This window comes from Sorghum bicolor, chromosome 1, assembly GCF_000003195.3.
Source record: "Sorghum bicolor cultivar BTx623 chromosome 1, Sorghum_bicolor_NCBIv3, whole genome shotgun sequence".
NCBI classification, from domain to species: domain Eukaryota; kingdom Viridiplantae; phylum Streptophyta; class Magnoliopsida; order Poales; family Poaceae; genus Sorghum; species Sorghum bicolor.
In genome coordinates, this window is record NC_012870.2 from 68,133,084 (window position 1) to 68,149,682 (window position 16,599).

Below are 16,599 nucleotides of genomic sequence, written 5' to 3' on the forward strand. Positions count from 1 at the left end.
TAAATAATCATTGAAAAAATACTTAAGCACACTTCAAGTCTCGATCTATTGCTTTCTCAAAAGCAAAGGTAATCTCCTTTCAAAAAAAAAAGTCTCAATCTATGTGCAGAAAAATATTTAATTTAGGATAAACATAATACAACATGTAGAAATGGAGGGAGTATCAACCCAATCAATCTTAATATTAGTTGTTCCTAAGTATATGATGTGTGTGTGTCTAAGTCTTGCCTTGAAAAATTATTACAAAGATCATCACTAATGTAAATGTAAATTATAATAGGTAAGGACTTAAACATCATTTTTTTGACACAATGCACACACACGGCCTCCCCTCACGCGCACACGCATCTCTCTTACTCTCCTCACGCGTGACTTTTTCCACTTCGTGCCCCGACGTTTTCTTCAATCTTTCTTCCCACGCGGCTCCTCCCTCTCTCCCTTCTAGTGGCGGCGGCGAGGTCCGACGGTGGAGGCGCTGGCGCTGGCGGACGAGGTAGGATTCCTATTCTTCTTCCTCATCTTCGTCCTCCTGATGCTCCTTCTTATGGATCCACGATTTAGGGTTTCTGGCGAGTTCTTCCTCTCTTGTTCCTCCAGTAGGCTTAGAAGGGAAGATTTAGAGCGAGGAAGGCCGATCAGGCAATGAGGATGCCTGGATGCCGATTTAGGGGTTGTGGCGGTAGTGGAGGTTGTCGGGCTAGATCAGGGCGGGGGAAGGGGGATGGGGGCTCCATGGCCATGGTGGAGCTTCGCATGAGAGGGTGAGGAAAGAGGAGGAAGGTGTTCGTGGAGCTCTGATGAACTCTAGTATGTTCACGGGGGCTGGTGGCAGCGACGAGGGCAAGGGTCGCCGGAGAGGAGGAGGGCGGGGGAGATGGAGCCGCTAGCGCCGAAGAAGGCGGTTATGCGGTAAGCCCACTGATTTTACTACTTTTTCATTATAATATGTCTGCTATATTTTTTTACATCTTTAGTTTTGTCTTAAGCATACAATTGCTTACGATAATAAGTAGGTAGACTATGACCTTGTTTAGTTTTCAAAAGAAAATTGCAAAAAAATTCAGATTTCCCGTCACATCAGATCTTGCAACGCATCATAGAACATTAAATATAGATAAAAAATTACTAATTGCACAATTTGCCTATAATTTGAGAGATGAATCTTTTGAGCCTAGTTAGTTAATAATTGAACAATATTTATCAAATACAAACGAAAGTACTACATTGTCCATTTTGTAATTTTTTTGGAACTAAGCAAGGCCTATGCAAATATATTTCATGATAAATTTGATCTTAATAGTGCCTAATTTGATCTTAATAGTGTTTTATATAAGCTTTTAATTTAAGATAGTTTGGTTTAGGACACGGCACGACTAGAAATGATTCTTTTTGGATTTTGGATGCAGGTAATATTTATTATGTCATTATAAATCGCCAAACGAAAAAAAAAAGAAGAAGACCTTTTTCCCAGTTTTGCAATCATAGACCGGAGCCACACGTGAGCGCACCGAAACGCCCCGCGCCGCGCGAAACGGCCGCACCGCACGCGTCCGAAGGCCTCCTTCTGCTTCTGACATCTAGGCCCGTCCTTCGGATCCTCCCTACTCCTAGTTTTTAATACTTGTCACCGACACGTACACAGAGCCAGCGTCGGCCCCACCTTTACTGCGACAGAGCGGAACAGAGGAGCCTTTCGAAGCGCAAGGAGTGGAGACTGGAGACGGAGGCCAAGGGGGGCCGTCGCAGAACTCGCGCCACCGCCCGCCATGGCTTCGTCGTCGAAGGCCTCCGACTCCTCCTCCCAACGATCCAAGGTGCACGCGGCCTCTCGATTCCATCCGCCCCGGGTTCACCGGCCCGATCTCCCCAATTTGATTGGTTTCGATTCTCTCCCTGTTTTCTGTGCCCTGCAGCGGTCGGATCAGGGGATGATGGGCAGGGACGCCGCTGCCGCCTCTGCTGTCTCGATCCACGCGAACCTGACGCAGCTGATACGCCAAATCAAATCGGGGCGCCTCGCGTACATCAAGGTGAGCGACCGCGCTCGGCCCGATCATCATGTCACTGAAATTTCGGGGGAGGAGCGTCGGTTTTAGTTTTCTCAATCGTATGTGTCGGTGGATTGGGTGTTTGGCTCTCTTTGCAGGAGAAATTGGAGGCGAACAGGAAGACGCTGCAGAGGCACTCCTGTGCGCTGTTCGACGTGGCAGCGGCGGCGGAGGTGGCGTCGAGGGGCACCTATGGCGGCAACGCGCTGTCGCAGCGCGCGGCGGAGGGACAGTCCAGGCTCGCTGGGTCAGACCTGGCAAACGGGATAGGGGAGAGGGACGTGGTGTACATGCAGGAGGAGAACCTGGCGGCCGGGACGCTCGCGCTCTCCAGCTCGGGCGCTGCCGCGCAGCGGACAGTCGTGCGGTTCGTGAAGCTGCCGTTGGTTGAGAGGATCCCTCCGTACACCACTTGGATTTTCCTGGACAAGTATGGTGCTGTTGCCTACACCCCTCCCCCCTCTGATTACGTCTTACCGTATTATGCTGCTTCGCATTTTTTCTTGGAGCTCATGACTTCATGTGCCAAATTGATCTTGGAGTGAGATTATGGATTGGATAGTCGATAAACGCATGTGCTTATATGATGCTCCAAACCAATGTAGGAGTACTTAAGTCATATGATAAAATATAAAACTTTTGAAAAAAAAAACAGCAAATTTCCATACCCTTTAGCTGTGGGAACTCTATCAGCATCTGTGATATTCATTTTATATCTTTATTACCACCACACATCCGACACTTTAGATATTGGTATTCTTATGTTCATATGTTTTCCAAATGGGATGGCCAAGGGCACTATTTTCTGATATTCATGGTCACTCTAAGGAGATTGGACTGTAGTTATGTGCATGACAACATTGTAGATATAACGTCTTAGAATAAGTATTGCATCCTTTATCTTTTTGATATTTTACTATCTTCTAAATAACACAGCGCAGAAACCAAAGAATGGCCGACGATCAGTCAGTTGTTGGTAGGAGAAGAATTTACTATGATCCAGTTGGAAATGAGGCTCTGATCTGCAGTGACAGTGATGAAGAAATCCCAGAACCAGAGGAAGAGAAACACTTTTTCACAGAGGGAGAAGATCAATTGATATGGTAAACTAAATTACAAAATATTTCAAAATTTACACAGGTTCTAAGCCCCCCAGCACACACACACAAAAAAAAAAGTTGTAATATTAAGGTAAGATATGCGTATCAGAACCAGGCCATTACATTCCTGAAAGAAACCAGATGTGGTGCCTGAGGAAATTGGTTGCAAAGTACTGAAGTGGTTCCAACACAAGCTTCACTGTACAGTTCTCATGGTGTCTAAACATGAAATTTAGCTAATTTTGCACACTGAAATAAGAAATTGACCTTTATTTTTCCATATGAATTCATGTTTATCTGATTTTATGTAACTTCTACAGGAGAGCTACTCAAGAGCATGGGTTAAACCGAGAGGTTATTAATGTCCTCTGCCAGTTTATTGATGCAACTCCATCAGAAATTGAGGTTGTCTACCATTTTAATAAGATTTTTAAGTTAGTGAAGTGACTTGTATACCATAAACGTTAACTGTCCCCGGCTGTCCTTACATTTGTTCAACTTATAAGATGCCCAAAATTTGATAGCGACTTTGCTTTTTCCATAAAATGACAGGAAAGATCTGAAGTTCTATTTGAGAAAAATGAGAAGCACTCTGCATCTTCAGACAAGATAGAAAGCCAACTTTCTCTGGACAAAACTATGGATGCTGTTCTGGATTCTTTTGATAATCTCTTCTGCCGCAGATGCTTGGTATAATTCCACTTCTGGCATTCTGTTGCTTTTATTTCCTGTTTTCAAGGCTGTGTTTTGCCGATTGGTTCAACTAAACTTTCAAGGTTGAGATTTACCTAGGACATTTGTTCACTCAGGTTTTTGATTGCCGCCTCCATGGTTGCTCACAGAATTTGGTATTCCCAGTAAGTAACAGATCATTTGCATTTGAAATTTCTATTTTTTTCCCCTGCAAAGTAAATGAAAATACTTTTGTTTGTCAGTGTGAGAAGCAACCCTACAGCTTTGAGCCTGCTGAAAACAAGAAGCCATGTGGTCATCAGTGCTACCTTCGAGTATGTCTCCTCATGAATGAAGTTTACTACCATATTGGCTGCTCCTCAAGTTATAGATACTTCTTTTTAGCCTCTTTCACAATCCTTAAATACCTCTTTTCTACAACTCCTAGATGATTTCGACCTATTTTTTCAGTGGCGTCCCCCGCCCCCCCCTTTTTTTTACAAAGTATAACCGTGATTATGAGAAAGCAAATCTGTTTACAATGTCTGCAACTTGCTGGGGACACCAGCTTACAAACAAAGCAGGAGAAAACCACTAACAACAGCAAACTGCTAAGAAAGATTATAGACTCCCAAAAGCAAACATGACACACAGGCCACCGGACAAGATTGGAAAAGAGAAGGGCTTGTCCCCTCTCACGCAAACCTTACAGCAGCTCCTCCATATCTTGAAGCTTCTTGTTCTTCAGGAAGTACTCTGTCCCTGTCCATCTGTTCCACCTTTGATTTCTCCGCCAGCCTCAGTAGAATCTTCCATCTCTGCAAGTAGTTGGACATTTTGACTAACACTTTTTCTCAACCATCACTTTATTTCGAGTTGTCCACAATGCTCAAGTAATCACCGAAAAGAGAAAAACTTCAGGTTATAATCTTTTCATTCATCTAGGAAATATTGCATATTTGTAGGTGTCCTATCCTATCGTAGTGCGCCTTTGATGACCACCCAACAGAATTTAGCTAAAACACAAAAGGAAAACATGATCTACAATATCTGGGCAATTACAGATGATGTAATTAGCACCCCCCTTTCCATTTTCATTGTTCCAGAACTTTCAGCTTTAGGGGCATCCTATTGCTCCACAATTTCTTCCTTCTTTTGCATAGAACCGCCTCAGAAGGTCTTCCACCTATACATGGATTTTTTAGAGTAAATCCCAGATTTCTCCATCATCCATAAGACTTTAATCTTCCTCGCCATCCATTACCACTTCCTGTATTTTTTCCATCAAAAAGTCTTGTTCTGTAACTTCCTCTGCACCAAATTTCTCACAGATTCAGAAGGTGGAATAGTCATTTTAGTCCCTCAACTATCTCCTCCCAAACTTTCAAAATGACTGTTAATCCTCAGTTTTCTTTTGGGCTAAGTTTCATCCCATAACTATCAAAGTGACAGTTTTTTTTTTAAAAAAACAAGCGATCTGTTTTTCTCTCCTGGGTTGATTTCTATGTATAGTGTTTCTTAATTTTTCTTCTTCTAGCCTCGCTTGGTCTTAGCTGGAGTGTTTCCTTCTGTTTTGTACAGTGGTTGATTTTTTGTTTTAATAAAAGCTAACAGTGGGGGCTTCCCTTACTGTTTTCCTGGTTCAAAAAAATCATCCATGAACTATCAAAGTGTTTTCAGTCATACTTTTCTTTTCAGCTCAACTTCGCCCCTCGTCCTACGTGGAACGCTGCACCATTGTGCCTGGTCAGCTCCAGTACTGCCCGTGATTGGAGATAGAAAAATAATATTCAAATAAAAACATCATTACCTGTGTCAGCATTAGATACCAAATAAATGAGAACATGGTTAGATAACAATGATATTGCTGGCACTCCCCTTCCCAATTGATTGCCTCCTAATTCCGGTGCTAGTGATTGACAGTGTGATATTCATGTAACTGATACTAAAAGAACAAATTCTGTCAAAGCACAAATACTTGGCTGCCTTATTTCTCTCTGAAAAAGCAGACACATCAAAGTAACAGAAGGATTTCCCTAACAAATAATAGTATACGTGCATAAGCTTAGTTAAACATCATGAACTCTATGTTATGTGCTAGGATGGGAGCATGCAAATAATTCCACTAGAACTCTGAAGCATATCCATTGACAAATAGTAAAATTCTAGACTGGAATAACTCAGAGAGGTATAAACCCATTTTTGTTGTTGTGGAGCAGACACATACCAGCTGCTATGAAAAAAAAGAGAAGCCCATTTTGATTTATCTGAGCTTCCCGAATCAAATACATAGATGACTCCATAGTAGACCTTCGAAAAAATCTTTCCTGCTCAACCTGTACAGGGTGTGGTGTCTGTTGGTGGTATTGCGAGTATATAACTAAAACTTATTATGGCATAATGCTACTCTCATGGCACATGGTTTACCAGGACAATTGGACCCAGAACCCATGGTTGATGTAGCCAGAAGGCAGGCACACATCTCCACCTATATGTTTTTTTTCTAAGGAATAGAAATGCTTTAAATCGCCCAAGTTCCTAATACATTCTCAACTATTTAGAGCATTTATCCTATTGAGCTTGTATGTTTCCATAAATATTCGTGGCAATTACTTCATTGTGTGCCAGGGCTAACTTAAATTTTAGTTTCCCCAGTGGAGAGAAGGATTTCAAGAGATGCATGATGATGGTCTTGGTGGCTGTGCAACATATACTATGGAATCAGGAACCGCCTCACACAAAGTTGATGTTAATATTATGTCTGAATCAGAAGATTCAAACCGAGAGAAAGGCAACATTAGATCCATGACACTATTTGGAACCAGTGGATCAAAAATAATTTCTTCTGTTAGCGCTGAGGAAAGCACTACTCCGCCTTCAGCAGATACCTCTGAAACAGAGAATGTACCCTCTGATTTGCCTCCCAGTAGTTTAAGGAAACACAAGATTTCAAAACATGGACCTAGGTACAGGGAGCGTTCTCCTGGCAAAAGGCAGAAGGTTTTTACTTCTGACATTTCTTTTGCAAGCAATATACTGAATAAACTTTCCATTCCGGAGATTCGTGACACAAGACCAGAGTCTAGAGAATCCGGGGGTGATAAACTACGAATTCTTGACGAGTCCACTAAGAAGACTTCAAGCAAAGATATCTATGGAGAAAACCCAACTACTACTACTGAAAATGTGGGAAGAGAAAGTAATAAAGTATCTTCAACAAATAATTTGTCGGAGCACACTCTTTCTTGTTGGAGTGCCTTAGAGCGAGATCTATACTTGAAGGGCATAGAGATATTTGGAAAGAACAGGTAATTATATGTTGTATGTAATGAAACATTTTATTTTATTATATCTTTTAGTTTCCCTAGGCTTGTTGAAAAAGGAGTTCCATTATTAGTTTAATTTGATAATTTGATTCCCTAGTTGTATGACCTTTGTGTGCATCGGTCACAGCTGTCTCATTGCCAGAAATTTACTATCTGGTCTGAAGACCTGCATGGAAGTGGCCAACTACATGTACAACAATGGTGCAGCGATGGCGAAGAGACCTCTCTTGAATAAATCCATCTCGGGCGACTTTGCAGAAACTGAACAAGACTACATGGTATGCACTTTCTTGTCCTGTTAGCTTGTGTGCTTTACCTCATTGGTATTCACTCAGATCAGAAAAGTTAGAGGTATGTAAATTGTTGGTAGCCCACATTGGTCTGAATTCAGCCTCTTACTATGCTGTTGTGATTATGTTTGTTATGATTGGCCGCAGATTAGGGGACAAGGTATCACATACAATGACTTCTATTCATTGCACGGTATTTTATGGTGGGGGGGGGGGGGTACAAGATTTTTTTTAATCCTTTTGGGAATAGCCTTTGTAATATTGTTGAGGCAACAGGAGAAAAACCAAGGAATTGCCATTCCAGAAAACAGGTAAAATATGCTACTACGGGGGTATGTAAAACAGCTTTCCTTTTGGGATCAGACCTGTTGCCACCCATGTTACCAGATCTAAACTGGGGGTCATTAGATCAATGGTTGGAATGTGAGTTTTGTTTTATATATAATCAATAAATAGATGAGAAAAAAACGAGGTGGCAATAGGCATGCATGCAGGTTCAAGGCCTTATAGGCTGCTCTTCCCTAGTGAACACATAACAGCATAAGCTCATGTGCTTAGTTGGCTGGTTTCTTCAACTGTGGACATGCTTGTTTTGAACCCCATCTCTGGATGCTTTTGTGAAGCAATAATCAGCACCATCTGCTTGGGCTGGACCATTCTTCTCAGAACCCAAATCCAGTTTTTTTCCAGCAAAGTTGGATGAAGTTCCTTATCCACTTTCTTATCCCCTGTTCGCTGATTTGTTGATATGAAGTGGCTATATATGGCCTGACTACCACTCCACAGTCAAACTGACAAGTCAAAAATAAATAGATAACCAGCTAGGAGTCTTTTATTAGATTGGCTTGCCACCCTTGTTAATTTTTCCTCCCTGTTTCATATGGTTTCCTTTTCTTTGGTTGTTTTCATAAGCATCTGTACAGTCCTTTTTGTATTTAAATATATTTCTTTTGCCTACTATTATTGCAGCTCAAAAACCCTTTGTTTTTCTGTTGGCATTGTTACGCTAGTAATACTATGATTAATTGTCCTTGTCTTCTAGGAGCAAGACATGGTTGCCAGAACAAGAATCTATCGTCGGAGGGGCCGCAATCGGAAGCTGAAATATACTTGGAAGTCTGCAGGGCATCCAACTGTTAGAAAAAGAATTGGTGATGGGAAGCAATGGTACACACAATATAACCCATGTGTGTGCCAGCAAATGTGTGGTAAAGATTGCCCCTGTGTGGAAAATGGAACTTGCTGCGAAAAGTACTGTGGGTGCGTCCCAAGTTATGCTAACTTTCCCTTTTTACTGAGCAGATAGATTTCTGTTGTTCCTTTACCCCCATTTTTTTAGTGATTAAGTATGAACTGACAATTATTTCGTATATTTTTACTAATAAAAATGCAGAGTAAAAAAATGATACTGATTTCATTTCTGAATACTGATGTGTCATGATTAATCAATAGGTGTTCGAAGAGCTGCAAAAACAAGTTTAGAGGCTGTCATTGTGCAAAAAGTCAATGCAGAAGCAGACAGTGCCCCTGTTTTGCAGCCAATCGTGAATGTGATCCAGATGTTTGTAGGAATTGCTGGGTGAGGTAATCAGCACTGGTCTAATTAACAATTGACCTTTATGCATTCATGAACTAGTTAAAATAATCATACAACAGGGCAAGACTCAAGAAACTGTAATTTTTGTTAACTGCCTATCTTGTTCTATTGTCATATTCATATTTCTGATTTGTACTATTATATTTTATCACACATAACACGATGGATATATTATCTTCAGCTGTGGGGATGGTTCACTAGGTGAGCCACCTGCAAGAGGTGATGGCTATCAGTGTGGAAATATGAAGCTCCTTTTGAAACAACAGCAAAGGGTGAGACTGAGTATATTCGCGGTGCTATTTGTCCCTTTGTATCATTGTACTCTCCTAACGCTAACTGCATTAATTGTTTACCATGGACCAGATTTTGTTAGGAAGGTCTGATGTTGCAGGTTGGGGTGCATTCATTAAGGTCAGATAACCGAACAAAAACCTCTGAGTGTGATACTTTCTTTCTTGTTCTGGCTAATTTTCTTTTTATTTTCCTTGCAATATGTAGAATCCTGTAAATAAAAATGATTATCTTGGAGAATATACTGGTGAATTGATCTCTCACAAGGAAGCAGACAAACGCGGCAAAATTTATGACCGGGCAAACTCATCATTTCTATTTGATTTAAATGACCAGGTGCTTCTTGTCCCTCCTCTCTTTCTTCATTGTATTGAAATATTTGTTTAATTCAATGCAGTAAGCTTGAATTCAATACTTTTACACAGTATGTATTGGATGCTTATCGCAAGGGGGACAAATTGAAGTTCGCAAATCACTCATCTAACCCCAACTGCTATGCAAAGGTAAGAATTTCAATTACTGAATAGCATTTAGTTCTTTATTATGTTGCTCATCTTAAATTCATCCTACTTTCCAGGTGATGTTGGTGGCTGGCGACCATCGGGTTGGTATCTATGCGAAGGAGCATATTGAGGCTAGCGACGAACTCTTTTATGATTATCGTTATGGGCCTGACCAGGCTCCAGCTTGGGCTAGGAGACCCGAAGGATCAAAGAAGGACGAAGCATCCGTCTCTCATCATCGAGCACACAAAGTTGCTCGATAGCTGAAGAGTCGCTCCGGATGATACAAATATGCAGTAAATTATATATATATTTAATACATGATTTAGTCCTAGTCATTATACGAGGACTTTGTTAATAGATATATTCATTATTAGTAAACAAACTCTCAGACATCAAGTTGGAGAATAAATGCATATAAACATTTGTGGACCTTAGGTCGGAAGGTGACAACCTTGTTAGGTTGAGAAAAGATAGACTGCTAACAGGTTTTCAAACTGGAGTGGCTATTGCTAGAGTATCAACTAGCTGAGATGGCTACAACTATAACCTTGTTTGTATATTTTTTGGTAAGATGAAATTTATTTGCTAAATGTACACTTTTATTCCTGAAAGTATTTGATGATTCATTAGGAGTGTTTCTAGAACTTGATAATAGGCTATTTGCATGTCACATTATTGGTTGCAGAGAGGGGTGCAGGACTGCAGAGACAAGCATGATTGACTGATTGTGCACTTGCGCCCTCTTTTCAAATCAAATTAACATTTACAGACAAGACTAAATATCCCCGCCGACAAAAAAAATGAGCCGGCAAATAATTCAGCCACTAGCTTGTTACATCTTTTTCTTGTGGTGACAGTAGATGGTAGAATAACAGTTCATTCCATGTATCTGGGACTCCAGGAAGGCACCAATGGCTGCAATCCTGTACGCTCGATGCGGTTAAATCTACTGTCTTCCGGCCATATACAGATGGGTGACCATCTATCCTGATCCCAGATAAATTAGTGATGTTCAGAATTGTCACAGGAGTCTTCATTTGCTTCGTGACTTGTTCCAAGATCACGTTTCTTTCAGGTACCGGCCTAGCATGGGTGTCATTAAGGGGCAGCATGCTCTCTCTGCAGTGCCCCCCTGAATTCCACTCCCCACCGCTGAAATTGACAATAACTAGTTACATCGACCTGCTTGCACAGAGGAGACGACAGCAGCTCTTATGACACTCATGTTAGATTGACTAGTAAAAGACCAAACCTGAAATGCGACGGGGATGAGCTTCGGAAGAACACTTGAGTTAGCTGTGGATTGGTGTTACTGTCGATCCAGGATGCCCAGGTGGTTAGTGCTCTTTGGAAAGCAGTAGAGGCATCGAGATGGGGATGAACATGATCTCCCTCCTGATAATAGTTCACTCTGCAAAGTATATGTGATAACCAGATTTTAATAACACGATTTAGTTTTTTATTATAAGCTCTAGATTTTTTTAGAAGAATAAATAATAGTGTCAAGGTTGGAGTTGTTTGGCAGTTGATTCCAAATAAAAACTGTTCATCTGATGTGATTGTCATCCACATTAATCAATATACTCACCCAGATTGTGTTTTGTGATGCGACCACCAATGGGCAGTGTTGAACACAAGCACATCAGCACCTTTCCATCTTGATGAGCTCCGATGAATGGTATCGATCCGTAGTGTCTTCATGCGCTTCTGGCCAATTCTCGCCTTGCTTTCATGCACCAAGAAATGTGTCACATGATATTCCACACTACAGTTGTAGTCCTGCAACAGCAATACCAAGATGATTACCATCTACAAGCCTAGACATTGATGAATGGAGTACTCATAGTCAGATACAGGTACTAACCAAGAACTTGAAGTTGTAATCACCCTTCTCTTTAGTAATTTTGCGGCCATGGGTTTGATGAATCCTTCCAGGATCTGAGACAGCCGTTCTCAGTAAGCACATCATGGATTCCCACTGGTTCCTGTTAATGGAGTCCCCAATAAACACTAGTCGCTTTCCTCGCAGCTTCTCAAGCATTTTCCTAGCATCAAACCTAAGTTTTATTTCAAGAAGTTAGCAAATAGCAAAACTCCTAAGCAACCAAAGAACTAAGGAATTGCAGGAGCGCAGCAAACACCTTGGTATATTGCAATGCTTAGGCTGCCACCTCCACTTCATGTATCTTTGATCCATTCTTCCATTTGCTCCACAGCTGAATGCTTCATCTATAAAAGGGCATGAATCACTAGTGTAGAGTGGATAGGTCTCATCGAAGACCCAACTCCCATCATAAACATCACAATGTATGGTATTGCCTCCTGTAGAATCCGTTTTGGTCATGACCGCTTCCTCAATCAGGTTAGGATCTTGCTTATTTTGATTGACCGGAGCTCCCACGGAATTATTATTCCCTGCTGAATGATATGAGCTTTGCAGTTGCTCCCCTTGTTGAGAACCATAAGCTGCTTGTACAGAGGAATTGTGCTTATCCCCCACAACCACAAGATCGTCTTGCACGGATTCACCTCTCATCTCCATTGCAGTACCTGAAGCTTCCATGGACAAATTGACAGTTCTCCAAGACTCTCCTTCCTCCGATTTCACCATTGATGCAGCTACTTCCTCTGAAGCAGAAGTTCTCCCAGCTTCTGCAATCTCTTGCACCTCCAAAACCTTACCAGGCGCGGGTGCTCCACCATTTCCTCCTCCAGCAACCGCTTCTTCCACATCCATTGGCGAGCCCGCGGCGCGAGCCGACAGGTCTCCGGCAACCGCGTGGTGGGCTCCATCCGCCACTGAATCTCCACTCCCGCGCCCACGGACCGCATAACCGGCCTCCGGCGCGAGCGCCACCGCGCCGACCATGGAACCCCCACCGCCCCCAAGAGGCGGTGACCGTGCAAGGGACGCAGTGGAGGAGGCGTTGGGCATGGCGAATGGGAGGTGGAGGGGGCGGCCGTGGCGGACGGCGAAGAGCGCGAAGAGGAAGGAGAAGAGGAGGGAGGAAGAGGCGAAGGACAGGAGGAGGAGGCACTTGGGACTAAGGAGCTGGTACGAGGAAGAGGAGGAGGAGCTCCTCTGCCTCTCCATTGCTTTGCTCCGTGCTGCGGGGAGGAAGCAAGGGCGGATGGTACGGCAATAGCTAGCCGTGCGGCTTCTGGAGGGGGGAGAGGGAGCCTCAAGCACGGACTGAGGGAGAGGGAGGACCGGAGGAGCAGGAGGGTCAGTGTAACGGAAACGGAAACGGCTTCTGGTGTGGTGGAGTAAGCGTAACTGTTCGTCTGCGGTCTGCCCCCACCTTTCTTGGACATTCAAGAGAGGCAGTTGTGTCGTCAAAAAAAAAAAAAGGAAGCAGTTGGCATCGCTTCTCACATTTTTGTTAGCCACGTTCGGAATAAATCTATTGTCAACTATAAGGAGCATTATTGTGAAATAAATAAAGTTTAAATCTCTAAAGTTTAGAGGAATAATCCAAACAAGCCGTAAAACACCTGGTCTCATTTGCTTTCCGCAACCAAAAACTTTTTAAGATTCCACGTCACATCGAATCTTGCGGCACATGCATGGAACATTAAATATAAATGAAAACAAAAACTAATTGTACAGTTTGCCTGTAAATTACGAGATAAATCTTTTGTGTCTAATTAGTCCATAATTGGATAATATTTATCAAATAAAAACGAAAATGCTACAGTACCGAAATCCAAAATATTTTCGGAACTAAACAAGGCCATAAATTGTTTCTTTTGAAATTCCTTGCATTCAAAAGGAAATCCAGAAATTTCAAGGATCGCCCATGTGTCCTTGATATATTTTGGTATGTATAAGGGAGTGATAAAATTCCAGTTAACACATGCTTTGATCTTATTTCACTATACAAGGGCCATTTAGTTTATATGATGATTGGCATATGATAACTTCATCACTGGTCAATAGAATTATATACAATAACAAATGAGAAAAAAAAAGGATTCTTGTTTTTTAAGGGCAAAAACTCTGGGGATGATCCCCACGGTCTGGAGTTGTTGGAGCAACTATGAGCGTAGTGAGATGACTAAAGGCCAAATGCTCACTGACTCATTGTAGTTCAATTTGTTTATCAGTCCAATTGTCTAACCACGGTGTCTTAGTTGTAAAACAAATTATCCCCAAAAACACATTTGAAACGATCCCTAAAAACTCCTTTGGTAATTGATTAGGAATATTTATGGAACTATATATGGTATCCAACCAATTGCTCTCTATTTACAGTCAATGAATCAACTTACATTTACCGAGGAAAAAACATATAAGAGCTTATCCAGAAAAGGAAAAAGACTGTGATCACCACCTTGTTACTGTCCTATTCTCGTGAGGACACTAGATGGTAGAACAGCAGCTCATTCCATGTGTCTGGGACTCCAGGAAGGCACCAGTGGCTGCAGTCCTGGGCACTCGATGCTGTTAAATCTACTCCCTTCCGTCGATAAACAGATGGGTGACCATCCATTCTTAGCCTGGATAGATCAGTGATGTTCAGAATTGTCACAGGATTCTTCATTTGCTTAGAGACTTGTTCCAGCATCACGTTTATCTCAGGCATTGGCCATAGACGGCTGTCATTAGGGCCTAGTGTGCTCTCTCTGCAGTGTCCCCCTGAATTCCACTCTCCTCCGCTGCAACCAGTGGTAAATCTTACAACCAAATGCTCCATAGAGAAGACAACAGCAACATTTCTCTAGTTCTTCCTGTCAGATTGAACAGTAGAAGGACAAACCTGAAATGTGACGGCGATGTGCTTCGGAAGAACACTCGAGTTCGCTGTGGATTGATGTAGCGGTCAACCCACAATGCCCATGTCGTTAGTGCTCTTTGGAAAGCTGTGGAGGCATCAAGATATGGGTGAACATGATCTCCTTCTTGATAGAAATTCACTCTGCAACAGATATGTAATCATCAGGTGCTAGCGTTTGTCTGCAAGGTTACAGGAAACAAGAATACTGAAGAATGCATTTTATGAACAAGAACTCTATTCATTGCTTCACATTAGTGAACCCTCACCCATCATTTGTTTTGTGACGTGACCACCAATGAGCAGAGTTGAACACAAGCACATCAGCACCTTTCCATCTTGATGAGCTCCGATCTATGGTATCGATCCATAGCGTCATTGTGCCCTTCTGGCCCATTCTTGCCTTGGCTTCATGCACCAAGAAATGTGTGGCATGATACTCTACACTGCAATTATAGTCCTGCAACAATGACACCAAGATGAGTATTATGCACTAGTCTAGACACTGAGTAGACTAGTTCCACATCAGCTATAGATCATACGAACCAAGAACACGAAGTTGTAATATCGTTTCTCTCTCTTAATCTTGCGGCCACGAGTTTCATGAATCCTTGCAGGATCTGAGATTTCCGTACTCAGCAAGCACATCATGGATTCCCATTGGTTCCTGTTAATGGAATCTCCAACAAACACTAGTCGCTTTCCTCGCAGCATCTCAAGCATTTTCCTAGCATCAAACCTAAAATTATCACATTAAGTTAGTGAATGACAAACTTCTAGTACTGCCCAAATTCCTAAGCAACCAAAGAAGCGAGAAAAATATCCTAATGTAACAACACCTTGGAATGCTGCAATGCTTAGGTTGCCACCTGAGCTTCATATAGCTTTGGTCCACTCTCCCATTAGCTTCACAGCTGAATCCTTCATCTATAAATGGGCACACATTGCTCGCGTAGACTGGATAGCTCTCGTCAAACACCCAACTCCCATCAGAAACATCACAGTTTGCAGCATTGCTTTGCGCCAAACCAATTTTGCTCGCAGCCATTTCTGGATTCGGATTAGGTTCTTGTTTAGTTGGATTCACTGGAGCTGCTCCTGGTTTGTACTTCACTGTTGAACGATCTGAGCTTTCCCATCGTTCCCCTTGTTCAGAAGCATAAGCTCCATGCACAGAGGAAATAGCCCTACCGTCAACATGTCCATCTTGCAAGAATTCGCCTTTCGACCCCTTTAAGGGACCTGAAGCTTGTATGGAGAAATTGACAGCTCGCGCAGACCCCGTTCCCTCCGATTTCTCTGCTGATGCAGTTGGCGAACCAAGAACTTCTTTGCTAAGATTCTTGCCTTCTGCTATGACTGGTCTCTCTGAAATCGAATCTTCTGACAACCTCTCGCCACCTCCACCTTCAGGAGCAGCTTCCTTCACCTCCTCCACAGCCGAATCCAAGCCTCCAAAACCAAAAGAGTGGTTTCCAGCTTCCACGATCTTTTGCTCTTTGAAAACCTCACCATTCGAGGGTGCTCTGCCATTCCCTCCTGGAGTAACAGCTTCCTGCGCCTGCGTTACCGAGCCCACGCCGCGCACCGACAAGTCTCCGGGAACAGCGGTGCGGGCTCCCTCCGCGGCCGATTCCCCTCTCCTGAGCCCGAGAACCGCCTCTTCAACCTCCACCGCCGCTGGGTCGCCCCAGTAACCCCCACCGCCCACGAGAACCGGCGCCGGGGCTGCGGCGAGCGCAAAGGGAAGGTGGAGCGAGCGGCCATGGCGGAAGGCCAAGAGAAAAGAGAAGAGGAGGGATAAGGAGGCGAAGGAAGCGAGGAAGAGGCTCTTTGGGCTCAGCAGGTGGCAGTGGTACGACCAGGAGCAGGAGAAGGGGCTCCTCTGCCTCTCCATTGATCTGCGCGTGGCTGGGAGGGTGGGTAGGGGACGGGGAAGTAATTGCTTGCACGGCAATGGCGACTGCGAGTAACCGAAGAAGTGAGCCGTGGTC

At 43.0% G+C, this 16,599-nt stretch overlaps 3 protein-coding genes across 6 annotated transcripts; 1 reads left to right on the plus strand and 2 right to left on the minus strand.

Moving 5' to 3' along the window:
• Positions 1,649 to 10,441, plus strand: LOC8083989 (histone-lysine N-methyltransferase EZ3). 4 transcript variants are annotated; one of them, XM_002465329.2, is made up of 17 exons: positions 1,649 to 1,814; positions 1,914 to 2,030; positions 2,147 to 2,478; positions 2,990 to 3,151; positions 3,469 to 3,553; positions 3,701 to 3,838; positions 3,958 to 4,005; positions 4,084 to 4,155; positions 6,467 to 7,128; positions 7,274 to 7,424; positions 8,479 to 8,696; positions 8,889 to 9,020; positions 9,215 to 9,305; positions 9,397 to 9,444; positions 9,532 to 9,660; positions 9,750 to 9,827; positions 9,902 to 10,441. In XM_002465329.2, exons 1-17 carry the CDS (start codon positions 1,767 to 1,769, stop codon positions 10,088 to 10,090), a joined length of 2,700 nt encoding a protein of 899 aa, XP_002465374.1. In that variant the 5' UTR covers positions 1,649 to 1,766; the 3' UTR covers positions 10,091 to 10,441. The 4 variants fall into 4 exon arrangements, 3 of the variants coding, with proteins under 3 accessions (XP_002465374.1, XP_021303691.1, XP_021303699.1); XM_021448016.1 differs by having other exon boundaries at positions 6,476 to 7,128; XR_002447827.1 differs by lacking the exons at positions 9,750 to 9,827; positions 9,902 to 10,441 and having other exon boundaries at positions 8,889 to 9,015; positions 9,532 to 9,595.
• LOC8083990 (protein trichome birefringence-like 6) lies at positions 10,485 to 13,205 on the minus strand. Its single transcript, XM_002467932.2, has 5 exons — positions 11,972 to 13,205; positions 11,695 to 11,887; positions 11,419 to 11,609; positions 11,083 to 11,241; positions 10,485 to 10,982 (listed from the first exon to the last, which is right to left on the minus strand). Exons 1-5 carry the CDS (start codon positions 12,922 to 12,924, stop codon positions 10,655 to 10,657), a joined length of 1,824 nt encoding a protein of 607 aa, XP_002467977.2. The 5' UTR covers positions 12,925 to 13,205; the 3' UTR covers positions 10,485 to 10,654.
• LOC8081077 (protein trichome birefringence-like 6) lies at positions 14,008 to 16,592 on the minus strand. Its single transcript, XM_002467933.2, has 5 exons — positions 15,445 to 16,592; positions 15,152 to 15,344; positions 14,875 to 15,065; positions 14,591 to 14,749; positions 14,008 to 14,489 (listed from the first exon to the last, which is right to left on the minus strand). Exons 1-5 carry the CDS (start codon positions 16,500 to 16,502, stop codon positions 14,177 to 14,179), a joined length of 1,914 nt encoding a protein of 637 aa, XP_002467978.1. The 5' UTR covers positions 16,503 to 16,592; the 3' UTR covers positions 14,008 to 14,176.